Here is a 21,888-nt window from a genome sequence, read left to right as displayed (position 1 = left end):
GAAGGTTTGAGTGCCAGACAAGGACTCTGGAAAACCGTGTTAAGGAGTCCTCTGGCTTTGAAAACCCAAATGTCAGTGTTTCTCTCTCTGGTAACTATGGTCAGACAGTTGTACCTGTCTGTTGAATTATGGTCAGGCAGAGGAAGCCATGTCTGTTGATTACTTTGAGGCTTACTAAATGGAAGTGTTTGTTTGGCCAGATGAGAACTCTGAGAAGTCGCTAAAGGAGTCCCCCCAGCTTTAAAAACCCAAATGTCAGTGCTTCCCTCTCTGGTAACTGTGATCAGACAATTGAGGTCCAGCTGTCTGTTGAATTCAGGCAGAGAACATCATGTCTGTTGATCTTTCAGTTTCTCAGTATTCTCTTTGTAGTTCAGGGAGCTGACTCCCCTGAATTATGTGAATGATTGATACATGTGCTTGATTAAAGTGATTGTTAAGCCTTTGAAAGTTGCTTTCCTTTTATGAATGCACATCTAAGAGCCTGTGATAGCAGGCCCTCCTGTGTATGTTGGGGTGCTTATTTATATATACCTCTGCATCTGGGGCCATCTCTAGTCATTCCGACCTATGTCTTGTCACTGAACTCAAATGACTCTGGAAGAGAGAGTGAGGCTAATGACTTTGCCCAGCCTGGCCTCACTTAAATCCAATTCACTTGAAAGTCAAAACATTGCCTTCCTGATGTCACTGTTCCTCTTTGAGAATAAAGGAGAAACAACAAATATGAACTGTGTACCAAGTAACTACAAGGTCATTTCAGGGGTAAAAGGGATACTAGAAGCTGGGAGCTGGTAATGAGGAAAAGCTTCATGTAGGGGGTAGAACCTAAGCTAGGCTCTGAAGGCAGAGAGAACCTCTGGGAGTCAGAAGGAAGTAGGGAGTACATTCCAGACATGAGAAACAGCCCATACAAATTCATGGAAATTAGTAGAGATAGGAGACAGACCACCATGGGTAAGGAGTAGCAAATAGACCAATCTGCCTGGGACGTAGTGTGCATGAGTAAGTTTGGAAAAGCAAGCCAGGGCCAAATTGTGATGGGTTTTAAATTTCAAAGGAGTTTAAATTTGATCCTAAAGGTACTAGAGAATCAGCGGGGCTTTTTGAGAAGGACAGTAACTTGGTCAAATCTGTACTGCTTGTTACCTAAGTACCTTAGAAAAGTAGGTTGTTGGAGAATAATCACTATGATGGGTGGGGCAAAAATGGCATTTGAATTGGACTTTAAAGAATGGATAGAAATGTACTAGGTAAATATATAAATAATATTGACCCAGTAAAAAAGCTCTGGCTTTACATGTATTCAGTTCTATGTTACAGCATCACACAAATATTCTCTTTAGCTTATGCCCATACGCATGGTATCCTCTGGTAACATTAAAATTTAGCTTAAGTCTAGTTCTCAAGAAAAAAGTTTCCTTAGTTCCTTTGAAGGCCCTCAAGCTAACAATATATCAAATTTAAGATTATTTCTTTCACCTTCATTTCACCTGAATGAAAACACAAAGCCTCACAGCAAAGGTCATAAACAATCAAAACAATTCCTCTGGTAGACTGCTGGTTCCCCACCACATTCCAGGACATTTCAATTTAGGAAATCACACTCTGGCCCCAGCTTACCTTTCCAGACTTATCACACTTTGTTCTCCTTCATGCACACTATGTCCCAGACAAACTGGTCTATTTGTTGTTCCCTACCCATGATATTCTAATTCCCATTTCCATGAATTATGTACAGCACATTACCCATGCCTGGAATGTACCCCCTCCTTCTTTCTGACTCCTAGAGGCTCTCTCTCTTCCTGCAGAGCCTGGGTTAGTTTTTACTTCCCACATGAAGTTTTTTCTGATTACCACCTCCCACCTTCTAGTATCGCTCCCATCCTTGAAATGACCTTGTATTTACTTGAAATAGTTTGTATCTACTTACATGGGAACATGTGCTTCCCAAAACGTATGCATAGAAGTTTCTAGTTCCAAGTACGGTTACATCTTCCTCCCTTCTTCTCCCAATGGAGAAAAGCATGCTAGGTAGAGAGGGTCAGCCTCTTTTCCACTGGTCTAAAATGCCGACATTAAATAGAGTACACTTTAATGGACAGAGATCAGGTTTACTTCTCCTCATTATGGCTTCTTCCTTACTGTTCCTTAGTTTTATCTTCTACTTGATCCAGGATTTCCTCTGCTTTGTCAAGGAGGTTTGGTCAAGAAATTTTTCCATTACTCCCTGCCCCTCCATTGCTGCTGGCCTATGTTCCTACTGCTCCCAAATTAACCCTGGAACTCCTCACCACTAGACACTCCTTCTAGCAATACTAGATTAGAGCCAGGAAAACCTGGTTTAAAATTCAATTCAAAACACTTGCTAGCTGTGTGACCCAATACAAATCACTTGACTTTCTGGGTGTTGTTTTTGTCAATACTGGTAGTCCTTTCCTGCCCTAAATCTGTAAGCCTTTAGTCTTGTGGTACATTAACTGCCCTCTCTGGGGTTATATGATTCCCTCTTCACTTGGCCAGTTCTGCTTTTTAAGGAATTCTTTTCCTCATTGACTTTTTGGATCTCTTTAGCCATTTGGGTTAATCTATTTTTAAGGTGTCAATTGCTTTAGCAAGCAGTTGATTAGTTTTTCATGATTTTCTTGCCTCACTCATTTCTCTTCTCAATTTTTCCTCTACTTCTCTTACTTGATTTTCAAAATCCTTTTTGAGCTCTTCTGTGACCTGAGACCAATTCATATTTTTCTTGGAGGCTTTGGATACAGGAGCTTTGACTTTGTTGTCTCCTACTGGTTGTATGTTTTGATCTTCTTTGTATATCAGCAAGCACCCTGGCACCCAGGAGAACCTGCTGCACAAGTTCTTAGATTTGCTTTTCTAAAAGGAAAGCAACTTTTGGAAGGTAAACAATCCTATTTTAATTACATATACCAACAGAGAAATTACAAACAGAGCCAACAGACATGTCTTCCAACTGTCTGACCATAGACAATATACACATCATGACCAGAGAGAGAAGGACCAACATCTGGGTTTTCAAAGCCGGGGTTGGGGGAGGGGGTCACTTCTTAAAATGGCTGTCCAGAGTCTCATCTGGCACATGAACCTTCTTCTGGCCATGCTGTACTGCTCTGCTCCCAGCCTGGAGCAATAGGTGCTTCCCATGGACCTTCCAGGCTGTCTTGGGCTGGAGATTTGTTTCACTCTATCATTCTGTGGGTTCTGCAGCTCCAGAATTTGTTCAGTCATTTTTTACAGGTATTTGGCTGGGTGTGGGGGGAAAGCTCTAGCAAGTCCCTGCTTTTACTCTGACATCTTGACATACCCTCTTCACTTGGGACCATATAGTTCCCTGATGCCCTATGGCTCCCTGGAGGAACTGCAAAGCTAGGTAAGCATCCCTACAGGAAAATTGAGTCCATATGTATCCCTCTCCAGATTCTTTCTTTCAATTAGTATTCTGGTTTCCTGACCTGTTTCTCCAGCCTTTCTTTTTAGGATAAGTCTATGGGCATAGTTCAGGTAAATGAACTATCCATAAAGCCGTTTTCCCTAGATGTAGTGATAAAGGGCAAATGATACAGAGGGAAGGGTGAGATCACATCTTATAAAACAGATCACCAGTGTCAACTAAGAAAAAGGGTTAAATTCAATTCATCAAACATTTATTACATACCTGACACATATAAGGCCCTACATCTTATCTCTATTCACTTTCTTAACCTGGAGTTGTTAACCTTGTCAAAGAACTGTCACAGAAGAGCTTTGTGTATGTATTCATCCTTCATTGCCAAAGAAGACCATGCCATCAGAGAAATAATGACATGACTTGCACATGACTTTATTTTGAGTGAGGGAGAGCTGTGCAGGTCACCAGCCTCACTTCTCCAGAGCCATCTGAATCCAGTGACCAGATGTTCATCAGGATGACTGGAGATGACCCAGGATGAGGCAATTGGGGTTAAGTGACTTGCCCAAGGTCACACAGCTAGTGAGTATCAAGTGTTTGAGATGAGATTTGAATTCAGGTCCTCCTGCACTGGTACTCTATCCACTGTACCCACCTAGCTGCCTCTCACAGAAGAGCTTTATTCACCCTCTGTAGACCAGGCTACATAATTCCTGCCCCCACAGGGAACCAGAGGGCCGAGGAAGAAGAAAAATATGTCAACCAGTAGAGCTTCAAATACTCAGAGTTGCTCATATGCAAATAATGGAGGCCACTGAGAAAATGGACACTCCTTTCTGTATTATAATAACTAATAATCACTAGCATTTATGTGGTATTCTAAGGCTTATGAATGTTACTTTGAGTCAGTGCTAGTATTATACCCTTTTCAAATGAGGAAACTGAGTCTGAGAAAGACTAAGTGACTTTCCAGGGTTATACAGCTAATAAGTATTCTGGTCATGAGGTGTGTATTGTCTATGGTCAGACAGTTGGAAGACATGTCTGTTGGCTCTGTTTGTAATTTCTCTGTTGGTATATGCAATTAAAATAGGATTGTTTCCCTTCCTAAAGTTGCTTTCCTTTTAGAAAAGCAAATCTAAGAACTTGTGTAGCAGGTTCTCCTGGGTGCCAGGGTGCTTGCTGATACACAAAGAAGATCTACAATATGTTCTGCCTAGAACAACACCATGACCTGGTGGTTATGTAACACTTAGTGTTTATCCTTAATTCTTAACTAAACATCTTAAGAAAGCTCCTATCAGGTCCTACTTGTTACGGTCTTCTGGAACAGCAGCAGGTAATGAATGAGAGGATATGTTCAAGGTTAGGTTGCCATATGTACAAATGGCTATGCTCAGAGTCAAAAATTCCTGGGTTTAAGTCTCACCTATGAGATATACTGGCTAAGTGACCCAGATCAAGTTACTTAACCTCTTAGTGCCCCTAAGTTGCCCTCAAGGACTCTAAGTTGTAGAGTCAGTGACAATCTGTTTTGGAAGAGACCATTTCTGGACCAGAAACTCTCTACATCAAGTGAGATCACAGATCCAGACCCTCTGCCCCAACTCCCAAAAAATGTCACATACATTTTAGACTTTGGGGCCAGATGGGACCTCAGAGGTCATCTAAAATAACTTCTTCATTTCCCAGATGAAGAATCTAAAGCCCAGAAAGAAAGAAGCTTTCACAAAGAGGATTCCAGTTCGTTCTCTCAGTGGTTCCTACTCACACTTAGAAGAAGGAAAGGCAAAAGGCTTATCCCCTGCCCAAGGGCATAGTGAGAAAGGTCACATACTGAAAGGTCCTGAAAATAGTTGGGATTTTTTAGGGGATTTTTAGGGAGGTGCAGGCAGAATAGAGAAAGGAGTTGCCTGGCAGGCACAGATCAACACTGAGCAGCCAAAGTCAAACCAGACTTTGAAAAAGTGACAAACTCAATATTATCAATCAGTTTAATCAGTGGAAACCACAGAGGCTGTCAGATTGAGGAAAAAGCCAATGAATTTGTCAAGGAGCAGTGGTTGAGAACAATAGCGATAATATTTAATTAGGGTAGGAAGGCAGTGTCCTGCCCCTGGTGAGTTGGTGTGCTGGAAGCCAGGGAACAGATTTCCTAACTATTGTGGTCTATCATTCAGGATAGAATTTCTGAAGGTTTTCCCTTTTTGGACCTTTTTTCATTTCAGGTTATTTTCCCACACATATGCTTCCTACCATAGTCAATACACATTTATTCATGCATACAAAGTGCTTTCTATATAACAAGGTCTTCTGCTAAGTGATGCTGAGATGCCATGTATGCAGATCAGTCTGATGTGGAGTAAGGTATGAGCATGGCAAACAGGAGATCTAGATACAATCCTCTAGGACAGGGGTTCTTAACCTTCTCTGTGTCATGGACCCCTTTGACGCAGTCTAGTCCTATCACAGACTTTGTTAATGCCTACAGACCCTTTCTCAGAATAATGTTTTTTAAAATGTAGAATAACATTGTTCTCAGAATAATTTTTAAATGCATAAACAAAATATATAGGATAACAAAGAAAACTATATTGGAATACAGTCAAAAAATGTTAAAGCAAGTTCATAGACCCCAGGTTAAGAACCCCTGTTCTAAGAAAATACGAGGATGACGGTATCACTTTCATTTGAGGGAGAAGGCTTTCTAGAGGTCAGTTCTGTCCCCTGAACACACACTGTTGTCTCCTACTCCCATGAGAATATCTTCTCCACCTTTCCTCTGTTGAAATTTCAACCCATCCTTCAAAACCCAATTTAAGTACCATAGTTTCCATAAAGTCCTCCCTGATGCCCCCTTTCCCCTTTGTAAAAGATTTTGCCCCTTACATCTCATAAAGCATAGACTCTTACACTGCTGATGAGGGAGGAAACAATCTACAATGAATGCACTATAGCTGGAATGTATCTTGTGATTCCATCTCCCAGCAACTCCCCATTGTTTCCTAGCTCTTCCACAATAATAATGATAGTAACAACTGGTGTTTATATAGGGTTTAATACGTACCAGGTACTGTGCTAAGTGCTTTACAGTTAGCTCATTTGATCATCACTCCAATTCTGGGAGGTTAGTGCTAGATCCTCATTTTATAGATAAAGAAACTGAGGTAAACAGAGGTTAAGTGACTTGCCCAGGGTCATATAGCTAGTAAGTATCTGAGGCCAGATTTGAACTCTGGTCTTCCTGACTCTGGGCCCAGAGTTCTATCCATTGCACCACCTGGCTACCCCTAACTCCTCTGCTATGGTGCCAAAGCTCCTCTTGTTCCTGCTGCCTCACTCCACCTTCCCAGCCATAATCACCCACGGAACCATCATACTCTCCCGTTGGCCTCTACCTCCAAAGTTGCCATTACTTCTCCAAAGAGCGATTGCTGCCATCTGCTGGAGATATTGTCTGCTACTGCATCTTTTTCTTTCAGAAGAAGTGTTATTGCTCTTTTGTGAGGATGGCGTAGGCAGGGTTAACACATTGTCGGTTCTACTGTTTGAAAGGCCTCACCAGACTAGGCTGATATATGACAGAGTTACTCTGGCAACTATTGAGACTTTTCTTTTCTCTTGACATTTACCAAGACCCTGTCTTTTTCGTTTTTTTATTCCATTTCATTCCTGTTAGCTTATCCTGGGTCATTCAAATTACTTAGCCCTAACATAAAGTATTTATCAACAACGTGAGGAGAGAAAACTGAACCTGGTGACCTTTGCTATACATTTCGAACCTTGTCTCCACTATATCCATCATGTAACAGCTCTATCAATCAATGAAGTATTTGATTTAAAAAAAAAAATTAACTACCTACTATGTGTCGAGCACTGGGGATACAAATCCAAAATCAAAACAGCTTTTACCCTAACAGAGTTTACATTCTAATGGGAGAGGCAGCATACCCATCTATCGTATATACAAAGCAAATATAAGGTAATGGGTGTCCTTTAGCTGAGTGTTAAAGGAAATTGGGAGATCCAAGTGGAGGAAGTAGAGAATGAATGCATTTCATGCATGGGGGACAAAGGCATGAAAATGAGAGATAATGTAGCATGTGTGAGGAACAAAAAGATCGGTTTTTCTAATCCTAAAGTACATCAAGGGGCAATAATGTACACTAAGACTAAAAAATTAGATGCTAAGTTTTGAAAAGTTTTAAATGCCCAACAGAGGCCTTTATGTAGTTGATCATAAGGGTAATAAAGAATCCCTGGAGTGTGCTGAGAAACGGTTGGGGTCGCATAGTCAGATAAGGCCTTTTTCCCCCCACAATCTTGCAGCTTATTACACACAAGCATGCAAGCATGTAGCTTCCCAGCCCTACCATCCTGAGGGCAAGTACAAGCACTGGCTTCAGCTTTAATATGCACCGTGATTAATAGTTCAGATTCCTAGGTCTCTGCCGTTATAAGTGATTGTGGATGCTGGGCAGATTCATATAGACCGAGTAGGAAAGACAACCTTAGGGGCAATCAATTGGCTGATGGTCTGGACTAATCATTCTGATTAGAAAAGATAACTAAACTTGCATACCTGGCTTAGATGAAGTTTTTTCCCTTTTTTTATTTTGAACAATGATTTATAAATTTTCAGTGTCACATTCTCTGCCTCCCTCCATTCCCTATCCCATCCATTGAGAAGGCAAGCAATACAATATTAATTATACATGTGGAATCATGCAAAATATAAGGTATGTTGCAAAAAAAAAAAGACAGAAAGAATGAAAGAAAAATAAAGTGAAAAAAGTATGCTTCAATTTGCACTCAGAGTTCATCAGTTCTCTCTGTAGTTATCTTAAATAGAATTTCTTTCTATCTCTTCCTGTTGGGTTTTGTTGGTAATATATGGAAATGCTAATGACTTATGTCAGTTTACTTTATATCCTACAACTTTGCTAAAGTTAATTGTATCAGTTAGTTTTTTTTCTCTCTAGGATTCTCTCAATATACCATTATCATCTGCAAAGACTGATACTTTGTTTCCTTGCTGTTCTTATTCCTTCAGTTTCTTTTTCTTTTCTTATTGATATAGTCAATATTTCTGGTACAGTATTGAAAGATAACAATGATAATGAACATTCTTGCTTCACTGCTGGTCTTAATGGGAAGATCTATTGTGTTTTCCCATTACAGGCAATTCTTGCTCTTGGCTTTAGATAGATAGGCTACCTAAAGGTTTCATTTATTCCTATGCTTTCTAATGTTTTTTAATAGAAAAGGGTGTTGTATTTCATCAAAGGCTTTTTCTGCATCTTTGATATAATCAAGATCTTTGTTGTTTTTGTTACTGATGTGGTCAATTATTCTGATAGTTTTCCTACTACTCAACCTGCCTGGCAGTCCTGGAATAAATCCCATCTGATCACAGTGTATGATCTTTGTGATATAGTGTTGTAATCTCCTTGTTAGTGTTTTATTTAAAATTTTTGCATAGATATTCATTAAGAAAATTGACCTATAGTTGTCTTTCTGTTTTTGCTCTCCTTGGTTTGGGTATCAAAATCATATATGAGTTATATAAAAAACGGTAAGATTCATTTTTTACCTATTTTTCCAAAGAGTTTATATAGTATTAGAATTAACTGTTCCTTAAACATTTGGTAGAATTCACTTGTAAATCATTTGGACTTGGGAATTTTTTCTTAGGCAACACATTTATGTTCAATTTCTTTTTCTAAGATTGACTTATTTAAATATTGTTTCGACTTCTGTTAATCTGGGCAATTTATATCTTCATAAATGTATATCCACTTCACTTAGAGTGTCAGTTTTGTTGGCACATAATTGGGCAAAATGACTCCTATTAATTGCTTTGATTTCTTCATTGGCAGTACATTGACACATTTCATTTTTGATACTGGCAATTTGGCTTTTTTCTTTCTTTTTCTTAAATTGAACAAAGGTTTATCTGCTTTACAAGGGTTTTTCTTTTCCATTGTCATGATTTTCAGGCTTTCCATTTGGTGTTTAATTAAGGATTTTTCTAGGTTTTTTTAGTTGTATTCCCAATTTATTGATCTGCTCTCTATTTTATTGAGATAAAAATTTAGAGATACAAATTTTTCTCTAAGTTACCCCTTTGGCTGTATTCTACAAATTTTGTTGTGTTGTCTCATTATTGTCATTCTCTTTAATAAAATTATTTATTATTTCTTTGATTTGTTCTTCAACCCACTTATTCTTTAGGATTAGATTATTTAGTTTCAAATTAATTTTTAATATGTGCTTCTACAACCTTTTATTGAATTTAATTTTATTTTTTAAAAGCATACATTTAATATTTCCACTTTTCTACATTTGTTTGTGAGTTTTTTATGCCAAAATATATAGTCAATTTTTGCAAAAGATGGCATGTACAGCTGAAAAAAAAGTATGCTCCTTTCTATTCCATTCAATTTTTCTCCAGACATTTATCATATCTAACTTTTTCTAAAGTTACATTCATCTCCTTAACTTCTTTCTTATTTATTTTAAGGCTAGGTTTATCTAGTTCTGAGAAGGTAAAGTTGAGGTCTCCCACTAGTATAGTTTGTCTATTTCCTCCTGCAAACTCATTTTAACTTTTCCTTTAAGAATTTAGATGCTATCATCCTTCAAATGATAAATGAACAAAGGATATGAATAGGCAGTTTTCAAGTGAAGTAATCAAAGCTATCTAAAGTCATATGAAAAAAATGCTCTGTATCTCCATTGACTAAAGAAATGCAAATTAAAACAATTCTGAGCTACCACCTTATATCTATCAGATTGAATGATATAACAATAAAGGAAAATAACAATGTTGAAGGGGTTGTGGGAAAATTAAGATGCTAATGCTCTGTTGGTGAAGTTGCATACTGACTCAAGAATTTAGATGCCATATTATTTGTCACATATGTTTAATATAGCAATAACTTCATTGTCTATGGTACCTTTCAGGGGAAAAAACGTAGCTTCCCCAATTATCTCTTTTAATTTAGGTCTATTTTTGCTTTTGCTTTGTCTGAGATCACGATTGCTGCCCCTGCCTTTTTTCTTTTAGTCAGAGCATGACAGATTTTTCTTCAGCTCCTTATTTTAATGCTCTGTTCCTCTTTCTGTTTCAAGTGTGTCCCTTGTAAACAACATATTGTTGTATTCTTACCCCCTTACTAAGTCTAGGCAACAGCTAGGTGGGTACAATAGATAGAGCACTGGACCTGAAATCCAGAATATCAGAGTTCAAATCCAGCCTCAGACACTAATTGTGTGACCCTGGACAAATCACTTAATCTCTGCCTTCCCTCAGTTTTCTCATTTGTAAAGTGAGGACAATGAGAGCACCTATCTCCCAGGTACTCTCTTATTTTGAGGATAGAATAAGATATTATTTGTAAAGCCCTTTGAAAACTTTAAAAAACTATGTAAAATGTTAGCTATTATTATTATTACCTATTTATTGATAAGCCCAAAATAGATCTCTTAATCATATTCAAATCTATCAAGAAATGTAATGTTTCTCTGCAGCATACCAGAAAATCAATGACATTTTAATCATTGTTCCAATCTTTGGTTAAATAGCCAGATCATAGGCCAACCCTTCAGGGCTTCAAGATCAGTTGCTTAAGATACTAAGCTATTTAAAAATACTGAGTATTTAAGTGCTAAATTTGTCAGGCATGAGTTGCAGAAGAATGAAAGGAACCTGGGGCAGAGACTGAGCTAATAGAGGGAATCTGGCAGGTACCAGATCTTGTTAAAAATGAGTTCAGTCCAAAGAGATGAACAAAGTTAGAAGCGTCAGGTGGATATCTGAGGCTGGGTAAGCAATAGGTCCTTCTCAGGGGATCAAATAAGAGAGAAAATGTTGGGACAGGAGAGGCTGAAAACGATAGGATCTGAAACATGTCATGATGAAAAGATGCTGCAAGTTCTGAGAGTCTGTAGGAACTAGTACCAAATGTTGTATACCTTAGTATTATAGGATTATAGACTTTAAAGCAGAAAGAAATCTTAGAGATATCTTATTGTATCCCTTCATTTTAAAGATTAGCCCCAAGGCAGCTTTCATTAGAATGTACATTTATTAAAAGTAAAGACTGTTTCATTCTCTGTCTTGGTATCCCCAGAACTTAGCAGAATACCTGGAACAAATTATACACTTAATAAATACTTGTTGATTGACTAATTGAAGTGATTTGTCTAAGATCACTCAGGTAAGTAAATGTCAGCACTGAGATTGGAATTCAAGGTCTGTGACTCCAAATCCAGAGCTCTCTCTAATAGATACTCCCAGTCCTCAAAATCAGCCTGAGTAAGCAAAATCTCCTTTTCCCAAACATCATCCTCCTATTCTAAGACCTTTGCTGTTGTTGTTCAGTTGTTCAGTCATGTCCAACTCTTCATGACCCCATAGGCCATAGCATACTAGACCTTTCTATCCTCCACTATCTCTTGAAGTCTGCTGAAAATAGATAGCATAGAAGTATACAAATTCTGAGGTCCTTGATGCTTGAACAGGTCAGCCCTTATACCCCAGCTGAAAATCTGCCCTCACTGACAGTGTTTTCATGGGACCAAAATAGACTGAAATCAGAGTTCAGTTGAAGATTACCATAATCAGATGAAAGTAGCTTGGGTGTTAAGGGGTCTATTGGTAACAAAATACCTTTCCTTTCCATAAGGTGATGAGATACACCTATAATTGTGAGAAATTAGGTACAAGGGCTTGGAAAAACTTGCCAAACCTGAAAAGCTATGACATTACCCCACCACCACCACCACCACCCACTGGTAGGTTGTTCTTAGACAGTTACCATGGTCAGCTCTGGGCCTCCATTTGCTATCTCCTATACATTCAAGTTTTATGTGTTCTCAGGAATACACACTCCTAGGCAACTTCTCCATGCTGAGGTGCACTCAAGGGAAAGGAAAGGATCATGTTCAGGCCTAGCCAAACTGGCTATCTTGTTCTTCCTCACACATAGCACTCCATCTCCCACTTCCATGCCTTTGAAGAGACTGTTTCTGAAGCCTAAAATGCACTTTTTTACCACTTCTACCTCTTAGAATCTCTAGCTTCCATCAAAATTTAGCTCAAACATCATGAGATTTTTCCTGATCCCCAAGTCCTATATACCACTGTTCATCAAAAAATTACTTTTTATTGTTACATGTATTTATCCATACTATATTTGTGTGTTTGTGTGTGTATGTTTGATTGTTGTCTTTTGTCTTTGAAGAGGACCAAAATGACATCACCATTGTAAAGTGAAATTTCAATGTGTTGGACTGTGGCTGATCAGACCGATACGAGCTCGGAATGCGCTACCACAGATTGGGCACAGATAATCTGTGTGAATGTTTGGTGTGGATATCTCAAATTTGCACATCCTGCATTTACTTTGTGCTGTCTCAGTTCTGCTTTGCTCATAGAGCACAGCACCCTTTCTGATGTGGGCACACCATGCTGAGCAGTCCTGTGCCAGTGTCTCCCATGTTGCACAGTCAAATCCAAAGTTCTTGAGAGTGTCCTGTATCGTTTCTTCTGGTCACCATGTGATCGCCTGTCCCATGCAAGTTCTCCGTAAAATGGTCTTTGTATGTGTATGTGTGTGTGTGTGTGTGTGTGTGTATGTATATATGTATATATAACCTATATATAACCAATGAAGACATCATTAACAAAATATTAAAAAGTTATTGAACCATAAATAACCTCAACAGTATGATGTGATATTCAAAGCTGCCTCATGGTTTTCAAGACACCATTATCTGATCACCTGAACTGGACTGTTTTCTCCTCTAAGTCAGATCTAGCAAAACTAAGACTCCTTTGCAGGTAACTGAATTGCTGTAGAATGAGAGGAATCTGGAGCCTGTCTTTTTCCCTATTAAATGATTGATTTACCATTATTTATTATATATTATAAATAATACTATATTATATAAACTTACATATCATTATTTATTTATTATTAAATGACAGGGCCAAGGTCCTCCTTCCTTTTTCATAAGAATCACAGAATTTCAAAGTTGAAAGGAATGTCAGTGGGCATTTAGTCCAACACACATCTGAAAAATAGCTTCCTCTGCAACATAGCCAACAAGTAGTCATCCAGTGTTTGCTTGAAGATTCCCAATGAGAGGGGAACACCCTACCTCCAGGGGCAATCCATTCCAATTTAGAATGGCTCTGTTAGCTATGGTTTTTTTTCTTATGTGAAGCCTCAATTTATCTTTTTGAAACTTCCATTTCTCTTAGTTTCTGCCCTCTGGGGTCAAACACACAAGCTTTGCTTTGTATACATTTGCTTTCCTGATGTCTCCTCCTTAGATTGTAAGGTCCTTGAGGCAGGGAATGACTTTTGCCTCTTTTTGTATGCTTAGTACAGTGGCTGGCACATAGCAGAGCTTAATAAATGTTTATTGATTAACTGATTGATCTAATCCCTCTTCCACCTGACAACATCTTAAGTATTTGAGAGCAGCTATCAGGACACTCCTGAGAGGTCTCTTCTCCAGTCTAAATATCCCCAGTTCTGTCAACCAATCCTCATAAGATGTGAACTCTAGGCTCTTTGCTATCCCAGTTGCCATCCTCTGGACCTTACTCAGCGACTGGAAAAATTATATAGCCCCTATCAAGCAATAAGTTTTCACCCCCACCAAGCACCCCTGGAGGTCTCATAAAGAGCCATCAAAACCTCCAGGCCCATCTGAAGGTAAATTATGTAAACAGAAAAAAATGATTCTTCTTTCAATTTTGGGGGAATACTAGGAGGACAAGAATGTGTGAGAATGGGTAGTAGTTCATTTTCTTTGGCTGAAAAATTAGAATTTTTATTTCCTTGAAGTGCTGGATTGTAGCAGGTTATGTCAATCAAGCCCAGGTGAGGATGTTTGCATACCTGTGGCTAAAAAGAAATGAACCATGCGGGTGTGCACCAAGATGAAACCACAAGCAAAACAAATGTGTCCTTTATCAGACTTTTCCATCTACAAGCCATTAATGCTAACTCTCTCTCTGCAGGAAGTCTTGTCCACAATAAAGTCCAGTAAAACACCTATGCTCCCAATGACAGATACTTGGCTACAGGTAACAAGGCACCTGAGAGGAAGGAACTGGGTTTCCCCTGGTGAGTTTTGAAACAAGGCCAGCTTGTATTACCTAGATGCTAATCTTACCTGTCACTGCCTGCTTCAGGACCAGCTCTGGCCAATTTTGTACCTCCAGTGGACAGGAACCAGACAGGCAAAGGAATGTTGTGAATTTCCAAGACTCAAGGTCATCTGGAAGGTTGAAGCCAAAGGCTATCCAGAGGTCTAAGGTTATTAACTGCCATAACTGAGGTTTCTTCACATCATTGGACAGAGAATTTAGAGCTTGAAGAGAATTTAGAGTTCATAGTCCAGCTGCCTCATTTTTACAGAAAAGAAAAAGTAAGCTACTTCCCAAGGATACTCAGCTAAGTGGCAGAGCTGGGATTAGAACTCGGGTCCTCTGATGAAAAAATCTAGTGTTATTTTTAGTTAACCATATGGATTACTTCCATAATAGCCTTGAGTCCCAGGTTTATTGTAAGAGGAGATAATGGAGCCCAGGGAGCCACCCGATTGAAAAAGTCATGAAAAGAAGGTTGGGGTAAAAGTAATGGAATGGCAGGGTTTGGGGAGAGGGTGGGGGAGTTTTCAGAGAGCAGGAAAAAACAATGGGGTGACTCTCTGTCTTAGTCTAACAAGGAAGACAAAGCAAAGTGGTAAGGAGGAGAAAAGGGTCCAGGCAGGAGTATACGCAGGTAAAAACTCTGGGCATGGCTATATAGGGAATGTACATCCTCCACCCATTATACAGAAGTAGCCAAGGGACTCAAAGAAGTGCTAATAATGGCTCTGGGTCAACCTGGAGGGTATCCAGTCCTGCTTCCCTATCATCTCTTCTCTATCATTACTCCTCCACTAACATCTTATTCCTAAGGATATCAAAAAAGATTTTGAGGCGTTCTGCCTTCTTACTGGAACACACTTGGATGGAAGCAACAGTTATTGTCTAATCATGTTTCTCCTTATCTTGTACTCATGATATTTTTTTTAATCTGAATAAGGAATCATGTTTATGCCTACTTAATTTCATCTTCTTAGATTCAATCCAACTTTCTAATCTTTCAATATCTTTTCAGATCCTTACTCTGTCATCAAGTATATTTACTTACTCCCAGCTTGTGCTAACTCCACATTTGATATGCATTCCACCTGTGTGCTTATCCAAGTCATTAAAAAAAATTTTTAAACACAAGACCAAACCCAGATCTTGGGATATAAACTTCCTGCCAAGTTCATGTCAAGTTATTAAAGATAATTTTTCAGCCAAGCCTTTTCACCACTTCTGAAGGTGGTTAACCCACACCTGTTATATTCTGTTCAGTAACAGGGTTGAATGAAGGAACTTTGGATATTTAGTTTGGAGAGGAGTTATTGTGGCAGGGCCTCAGCTGGGAGGTAGGGGGAGCAGAGGCAGAGATAATCACTATCTTTAGGTATTTGAAGAATTATCACACAGAAGACAGATTAGGTTTGTTCTTCTTAGCCGCAGAGGACAAAACCAGAAGCCACAGAGATAGTTTCGTAGAGGCAGATTTATGCTTAGTAAAGGAAATTTTCCTAATGATAGAAGTTGCCCCAAAGTGGAATGAGCTGCCAAGGATTTCTGCTCAAGTATAGTTTGAATCTGGGCATCTAGGGGGGTACAGTGAATAGAGTGCTGGACCTGAAATCAGGAAGACTCCTCTACATGAGTTCAAATCTGGCCTTAGACAATTACTAGCTGTGTGACCCTGGGCAAGTCATTTAACCCTATTTACCTCAGTTTTCTCATCTGCAAAATGAGCTGGAAATGGGAAATGGCAAACCACTGCAATATTTTTGCCAAGAAAACCCCAAATGGGGTCACAAAGAGTTGAACATGACTGAAAGAATTGAACAACAACAAATAACATAGATGAAGACGCAAAGTCACTTGGCTTATTTTCCATTAATCTGCATAATGAGATGTTCATAAAATTAGAGTAGAAATGTTTAATTCTAGAGGGCTGCTAGCAATAATCTACATATCCATATTCTGCACTGTGCAAATGCAAAAGACAGAAACCATTGGTCACTCAGAAAGCAATTTAAAGAATGACACGCAAAACCTATCTCAAGAACAATGCCAAATGAATAACTCTACAGATAGTTAAGGGATGTGCCAATGCCTATCCACCGGCAAAGGTTATATGGCAAAGATAACATATAACAGATCCCCTAACTAGTAGACCTTGAGGCAGCCTCAGTTTCCCTATCTATAAAATGAGGGGACAGATTAAATGATCCCCAAGATCTTACCTAACTCTAAATTCTGTTTCTGAGGTATAACCTCACCAACTGTTCTGGCCTAGAACATCTTTTTTTCCTCTGTTGTGCCTTAAGTCCCATGTGATCCAGCCTCCCTCAGAGCCACACTTCCTGGTTTTGGGGACTCTGATCTCTTTTGTGAACCTGATCTCTTGCTTGCCTGACCTGCCATACATACCTGACCCTTCTGGCCCTGTTGACTCCTCTCTGAAGTCAATTCTTTGCTCCCTACCCCACTTCCCCACCCCACTGCCAGATTACTTCAACTGAACCCAGTTACTGGACTCCATTTCCCTTCTTCTAGCTCCCAAGCCTAAAGCATTAAAACTGTCCTTGCCACTTTGATTGGTCTTAGCAACCTAGATCTAAAGAGAATTGGTGCCAACAATTAGGATGATCTGATGGGAAATGTTAACTGCTATCCGAAGAACATCCCCACACTATACCTCCCCATGATGCATTTTACTCACAGAATAGCTATAGCTAAGTGGGAAATTCTGTGCCTGCCAATTTCAAATCAAAGTCAATTAAAGCATGAAGGGCAGATTATACATTTGTTAGCATCATTTTGTCCTTGATTTAATGTATTTAAATTCATTTAAATTATATTCTCCAATGGGAACATTTTAATTGTGCTTTTATCAATCATTTTTGTTGAAATCAAAATAATTTCATCTAATTCAACAGCCATTTGTTAAATACCTACTATGTGACAGGCAATAGGCAAAGCACTGGGAATGCAAAGACAAAAAAGTCTTGTTCCTGAAGAAACTTACATTCTACTGAGGAGAAATTATATGTAGTAAATATAGGATATAGACAAAACAAATACCAAGGTATTTGGAGAAAATGCTAACGAGGAGAAAATTCAAGAAAAGACCCTTTTTAGTGAACTTTAAAGAAAGCTAGGTTTCAAAGAGGTAGAGAGGGTTGGGGAGAGCCTTTGAGGCATTAGGATGTCTATGTAAAGCCATGGAGATGGGAGATGGAATGTTATTTAAAGAGTACAGCAAGTAAATCAGTCTGACGCAGACCAAAAAGTTAAGATGGAGACTGTGAAAGGCTTTAAATATTCCAAAGTGAGTTTGTATTTTATTCTAGGGGAAATAGGGAGCTATTGCAACTTCTTATGCAGGGGAATGATGTGTCACTTCAAGAATATAAATTTGGCAGTTTGTAAAGAATGACCTGGAGAGGGGGGAAGCTGGAAGCAAGGAGACCAATTAGGAGTCTCTCTGCAAAAGTCTGGGCAAGATCTGAACAAGAGGTGACAAGGGCCCCCACTAGGGTGATTATGGTGTGAATGATAAAGAGACAGAGAAGTAGTCTCATTTCAGGGGTTAACAAGAATTATTGAAAAGGAAAATTGATCCAGTTCTCTTTTCTATATTATTCCCTACATTAGCACCAATTGCTCTCTAAATGAACGGTCTTGTGGTAGGCTAGCTGCCACATGGGGGAAGAAAGAAATAGCTCACATATAGAACTGACATTTTCTAATAAAGTTTTGTTGAAGGATGTTCTTAATAACAACCCAGCAGAGATCTCCGGAGGACTGGAGACGGGGGTGCTATGGTTCCTCAGATCTGTATCTCAAGTTGGATCTCCACTAGCTATTTGAACAGGATAGAGGACTATGGTCAGCTTGTGGTGAGTAGAAGATCCCCTTGATAATTAATGGGGAATGCCAAATACAAATAGGGTTTGTGGAAGTGACAATACCAGGGCTAGGGTGGCAATATCCAAGGAGGTTCTCAAACTTTCTCCTTTTATACAGGTAACGATCCCTCTTGGCTACCTCCCCAACTGGCCCCCATAGATTAGCAGGCTAGGTCACCAGAAGATTAACTATTCCCAGGATAAAAGGGATAAGTATATGGACCTAAACAAACTATAGCTCACAAGTTCTTACAAGTGAGCATACCTTCAATAGTAAACCAGTAGACCGAATCAAAGCAGAAGCATGCACTAAGACCACATAGTAAGAATGGTAGTTATACAACATTCACCTTATAAACCTGGGGTGCACTCTCCCAAAGATACAGCACCTGTGGGAAATGTGGACAGTAAGGCACACAAATTGGGAGTACATGTGTCCAAGGCAATTTGCACCTCTGGGACTGCAGGACCCTAATGTTCTTCCCTTCCTATGAGGTACTTGCTCACACAGCTCTCCCCAAGTACGATGTCTCTCCTGGGCAGTATCTGCCCTTCTCCACAGCTCAACTTTCTCTCATAAATGTACAGTCAGTACTCTTCTTTGCTGCCAGAGGTTATATTCCTTGAAGCTGCTTCCTACCTTGAATACTGCTACTCTTTATCTGTGTCTGTCCATGTCTCAAAATGCTTTGGTCTTTCAACTGCTCCCTTCTGAACACAGCTCCTCCTGAGCAAGCAGCTCCACTGCAGGACATAATGGCCAATTCTAGGGGTTAGAGAAGAGAGACAATCTCCCTCTGTCTCCTGGTAGAAGTATAAGGGTCACATTCCACAAAGCTAGTTCATGCCTGGATTGCTGTGAACTTTCAAACAATTTCAACTGTGTGTAAGGCTTAGTAGACTTAACAGTCAACTAAACTTCCAATTCAATGATAACTCCCACACACTTAGTAAAAGGATGATATGCTTAGACATGTTTTTTCTTTTTCAGCACATTAATACCTCATTACCTCTCTTATCTATCCCTGACTTTCTTTACATATAGAAAAAGTCCCATTTCTGATACATATCTGTGGTGTTACGGTTTTTCAGTGCCAGGAAATTTGTCTAGTGACAGCTAGGTTGCACAGTGCATAGAATGCCAGCCCTGGAGTTAGGAAGACTCATCTTCCTGAGTTCGAATCTGGCCTCAGACACTATGTAACTATTTTCCTTATTTTCCTCATCTGCAAAATGTGTTGGGCAAGGAAATAGCAAACCACTCCAGTGTCTTTGCCAAGAAAATCCCAAAAGGAGTCACAAAGAGTTGGACATGACTGAAAAACAAATGAACTACAGCAGAGATTCTAGGGATGTGATTGGTTAAATGATAAGACAAAGGTATCAATTTATGAAGGTATAATTTTTGGAAATATGGGAAGATATTATCAGTTTAGGGAAGTAAAAAAAAATAGCAGAAAACAATAAATTGCACAGGTAAGCCAAAAAATGTTCATTCAATGGGAACTCCAAGTATCTTAAGGGAATTCTCTTTATGTAGCAATAATTATCCACTGCCAGAGGGAATGACCTGAGACATGTTCTTTGGTACAAAGACAATAGTCCTTTGCTTAAAAAAATCAAAGCTTTTCCTCAAAACATTTTCTAACAAGCAAAGTCAATTCATTCAACAAAGACAACATTTGTAGTTTTAAAAAATCCTGAATAATAAACATATCATTATCTCCTTATACATGATGACTTAAAGTGGGGTATAGTAACTTCAAACAAGACATTATAGGACATATTGTGGCTTTCACAATTTAGCTGACCCTAATACAGACAGAGGTAAAAGATTTTTTATAGATAGCAAGACTGATTGGAAGAAAGATTGGAGCATTGCTTTTTATTGACTTTACAAAGATTTTAAGATTAGGCATCTGGTTGTCTGTTTTCCTTCATGCCTAAAAAGAACCAAAATGATGTCACTCTGTCAGGGTCAAGCTATTTGCTCACAGAGGAGGGTGCCTTCTTTGATGCAGGTCCACTATGTTGAGCAGTTCTGGGCCAGGATCTCCAGTGCCTCACAATCAATTCCAAAGTTCTTAAGAGAGACCTTGAGAGTATCCTTATATCACTTCTTGTGTAAGTTCTCTGTAAAATAGTCTTTTAGGCAAATGTACATTTGGCCTTGTGTGAGTTCTCTGTCAAATAGTCTTTTAGGCAAATGCATGTTTGGCATTTGAACATGGCCAGCCCATTTAAGTTGTGTTCACTGCAGTAGAGTTTAAATGCTTGGCAGTTCAGATGGAGAAAGGATCTCAGAGTCCAGTGCCTTATCTTGCCAGGTGATCTTCAGAATCTTCCTAAGAAAATTCAGATGGAAGTGACTCAGTTTCCTGGCATGTCTCTGGTGGTATAGTGTCCAGATTTCACAGACATACAACAAGGTCAGCACAATGACTCTGTAAATCTTCAGTCTGGTAGGCAGCCTAATACTTCTTCACTCCCAGATTTTCCTTCAGTCTCCCAAACACTAAGCCAGTTCTGACAATGTGTATGGCAACCTCATAATCTATGTGTACATCTCTGGAAAATACACTGCCAAGGTAAGTGAACTTATCTACAGCATTCAAAATCTCTATATTTGCTGTAACCCAGGGTTCCAGGTATGGATGGTGTGGTGTTGGCTGGTGGAGAACTTTTGTTTCCTTGGTATGAATTGTTAGGCCAAAATTGGCACAAATAGCAGACAATCCAAATTCTGTTATATCTCAGCCTCAGAGGCTTCATTGAGTGCACAATCATATACAACCAAAATTTTGTTCACCAACTCTCTCTCCACTTTAGTCTTGGCCTACAGACTTTTCAAATTAAATAATTTACTTATTGAAGGTGTCCGACAGCACTGCTGAAAACTTCATGCTAAAAAGCATGGAAACAAGCACATATCCCTGCTTCACTCCACTGGTGACTTCACTCCACTCCACAAGGGCATCATCCATTATCCAGAATCCATGCAAACACACCATTGTGGAACTGGAGTACAATACTGATGAACTCAGGGCAACCAAATTTTGCCATGGTCTTCCACAAGCTGTCTTGACTAACAGTATCAAAGGCCTTGGTCAGATCAATGAATGTTGTGTTCAGACCTCTATTCTGCTCCTGGCATTTCTCCTGAAGTTGTGGGGAAGCAATCACCATATTGACAGTTCCTCGGCCCTTTCTGAAGTCACAATGGCTCTTGGGTATATGATCATCTTCCAGGTGAAGGATCAGCCTATTAAGGAGGACTCTGGCAAAAATCTTGCCAACAATGACTAAGACAGAGAGCCCCCTGTGATTGTCTCAGGACAACCTATTTCCATTTCCTTTATAGTGATGGATAATAAAGGCATCCTTGAACTCCTGGGGGATAACCTTCTTTTACCATATAACCC

The 21,888-nt window shown here is 39.3% G+C and overlaps 1 protein-coding gene across 1 annotated transcript in view; it reads right to left on the bottom strand.

Annotated features, from left to right (window-relative positions):
• HSD17B2 (hydroxysteroid 17-beta dehydrogenase 2) overlaps window positions 1–19,236 on the bottom strand; it is a 106,059-nt gene extending 86,823 nt beyond the window's left edge. Inside the window, exon 1 of the mRNA XM_072634204.1 lies at window positions 19,107–19,236. Coding sequence (XP_072490305.1) covers window positions 19,107–19,221 — 115 coding nt within the window. The 5' untranslated portion in view covers window positions 19,222–19,236. The remainder of the gene's footprint in view (window positions 1–19,106) is intronic.
• Window positions 19,237–21,888: the final 2,652 nt, after the last annotated feature.

The sequence above is a fragment of the Notamacropus eugenii genome, chromosome 1 (genome assembly GCF_028372415.1).
Source record: "Notamacropus eugenii isolate mMacEug1 chromosome 1, mMacEug1.pri_v2, whole genome shotgun sequence".
Taxonomy (NCBI): domain Eukaryota; kingdom Metazoa; phylum Chordata; class Mammalia; order Diprotodontia; family Macropodidae; genus Notamacropus; species Notamacropus eugenii.
The sequence above is the reverse complement of the archived record's forward strand: the minus strand, read 5'-3'. Positions and strand labels throughout refer to the sequence as shown.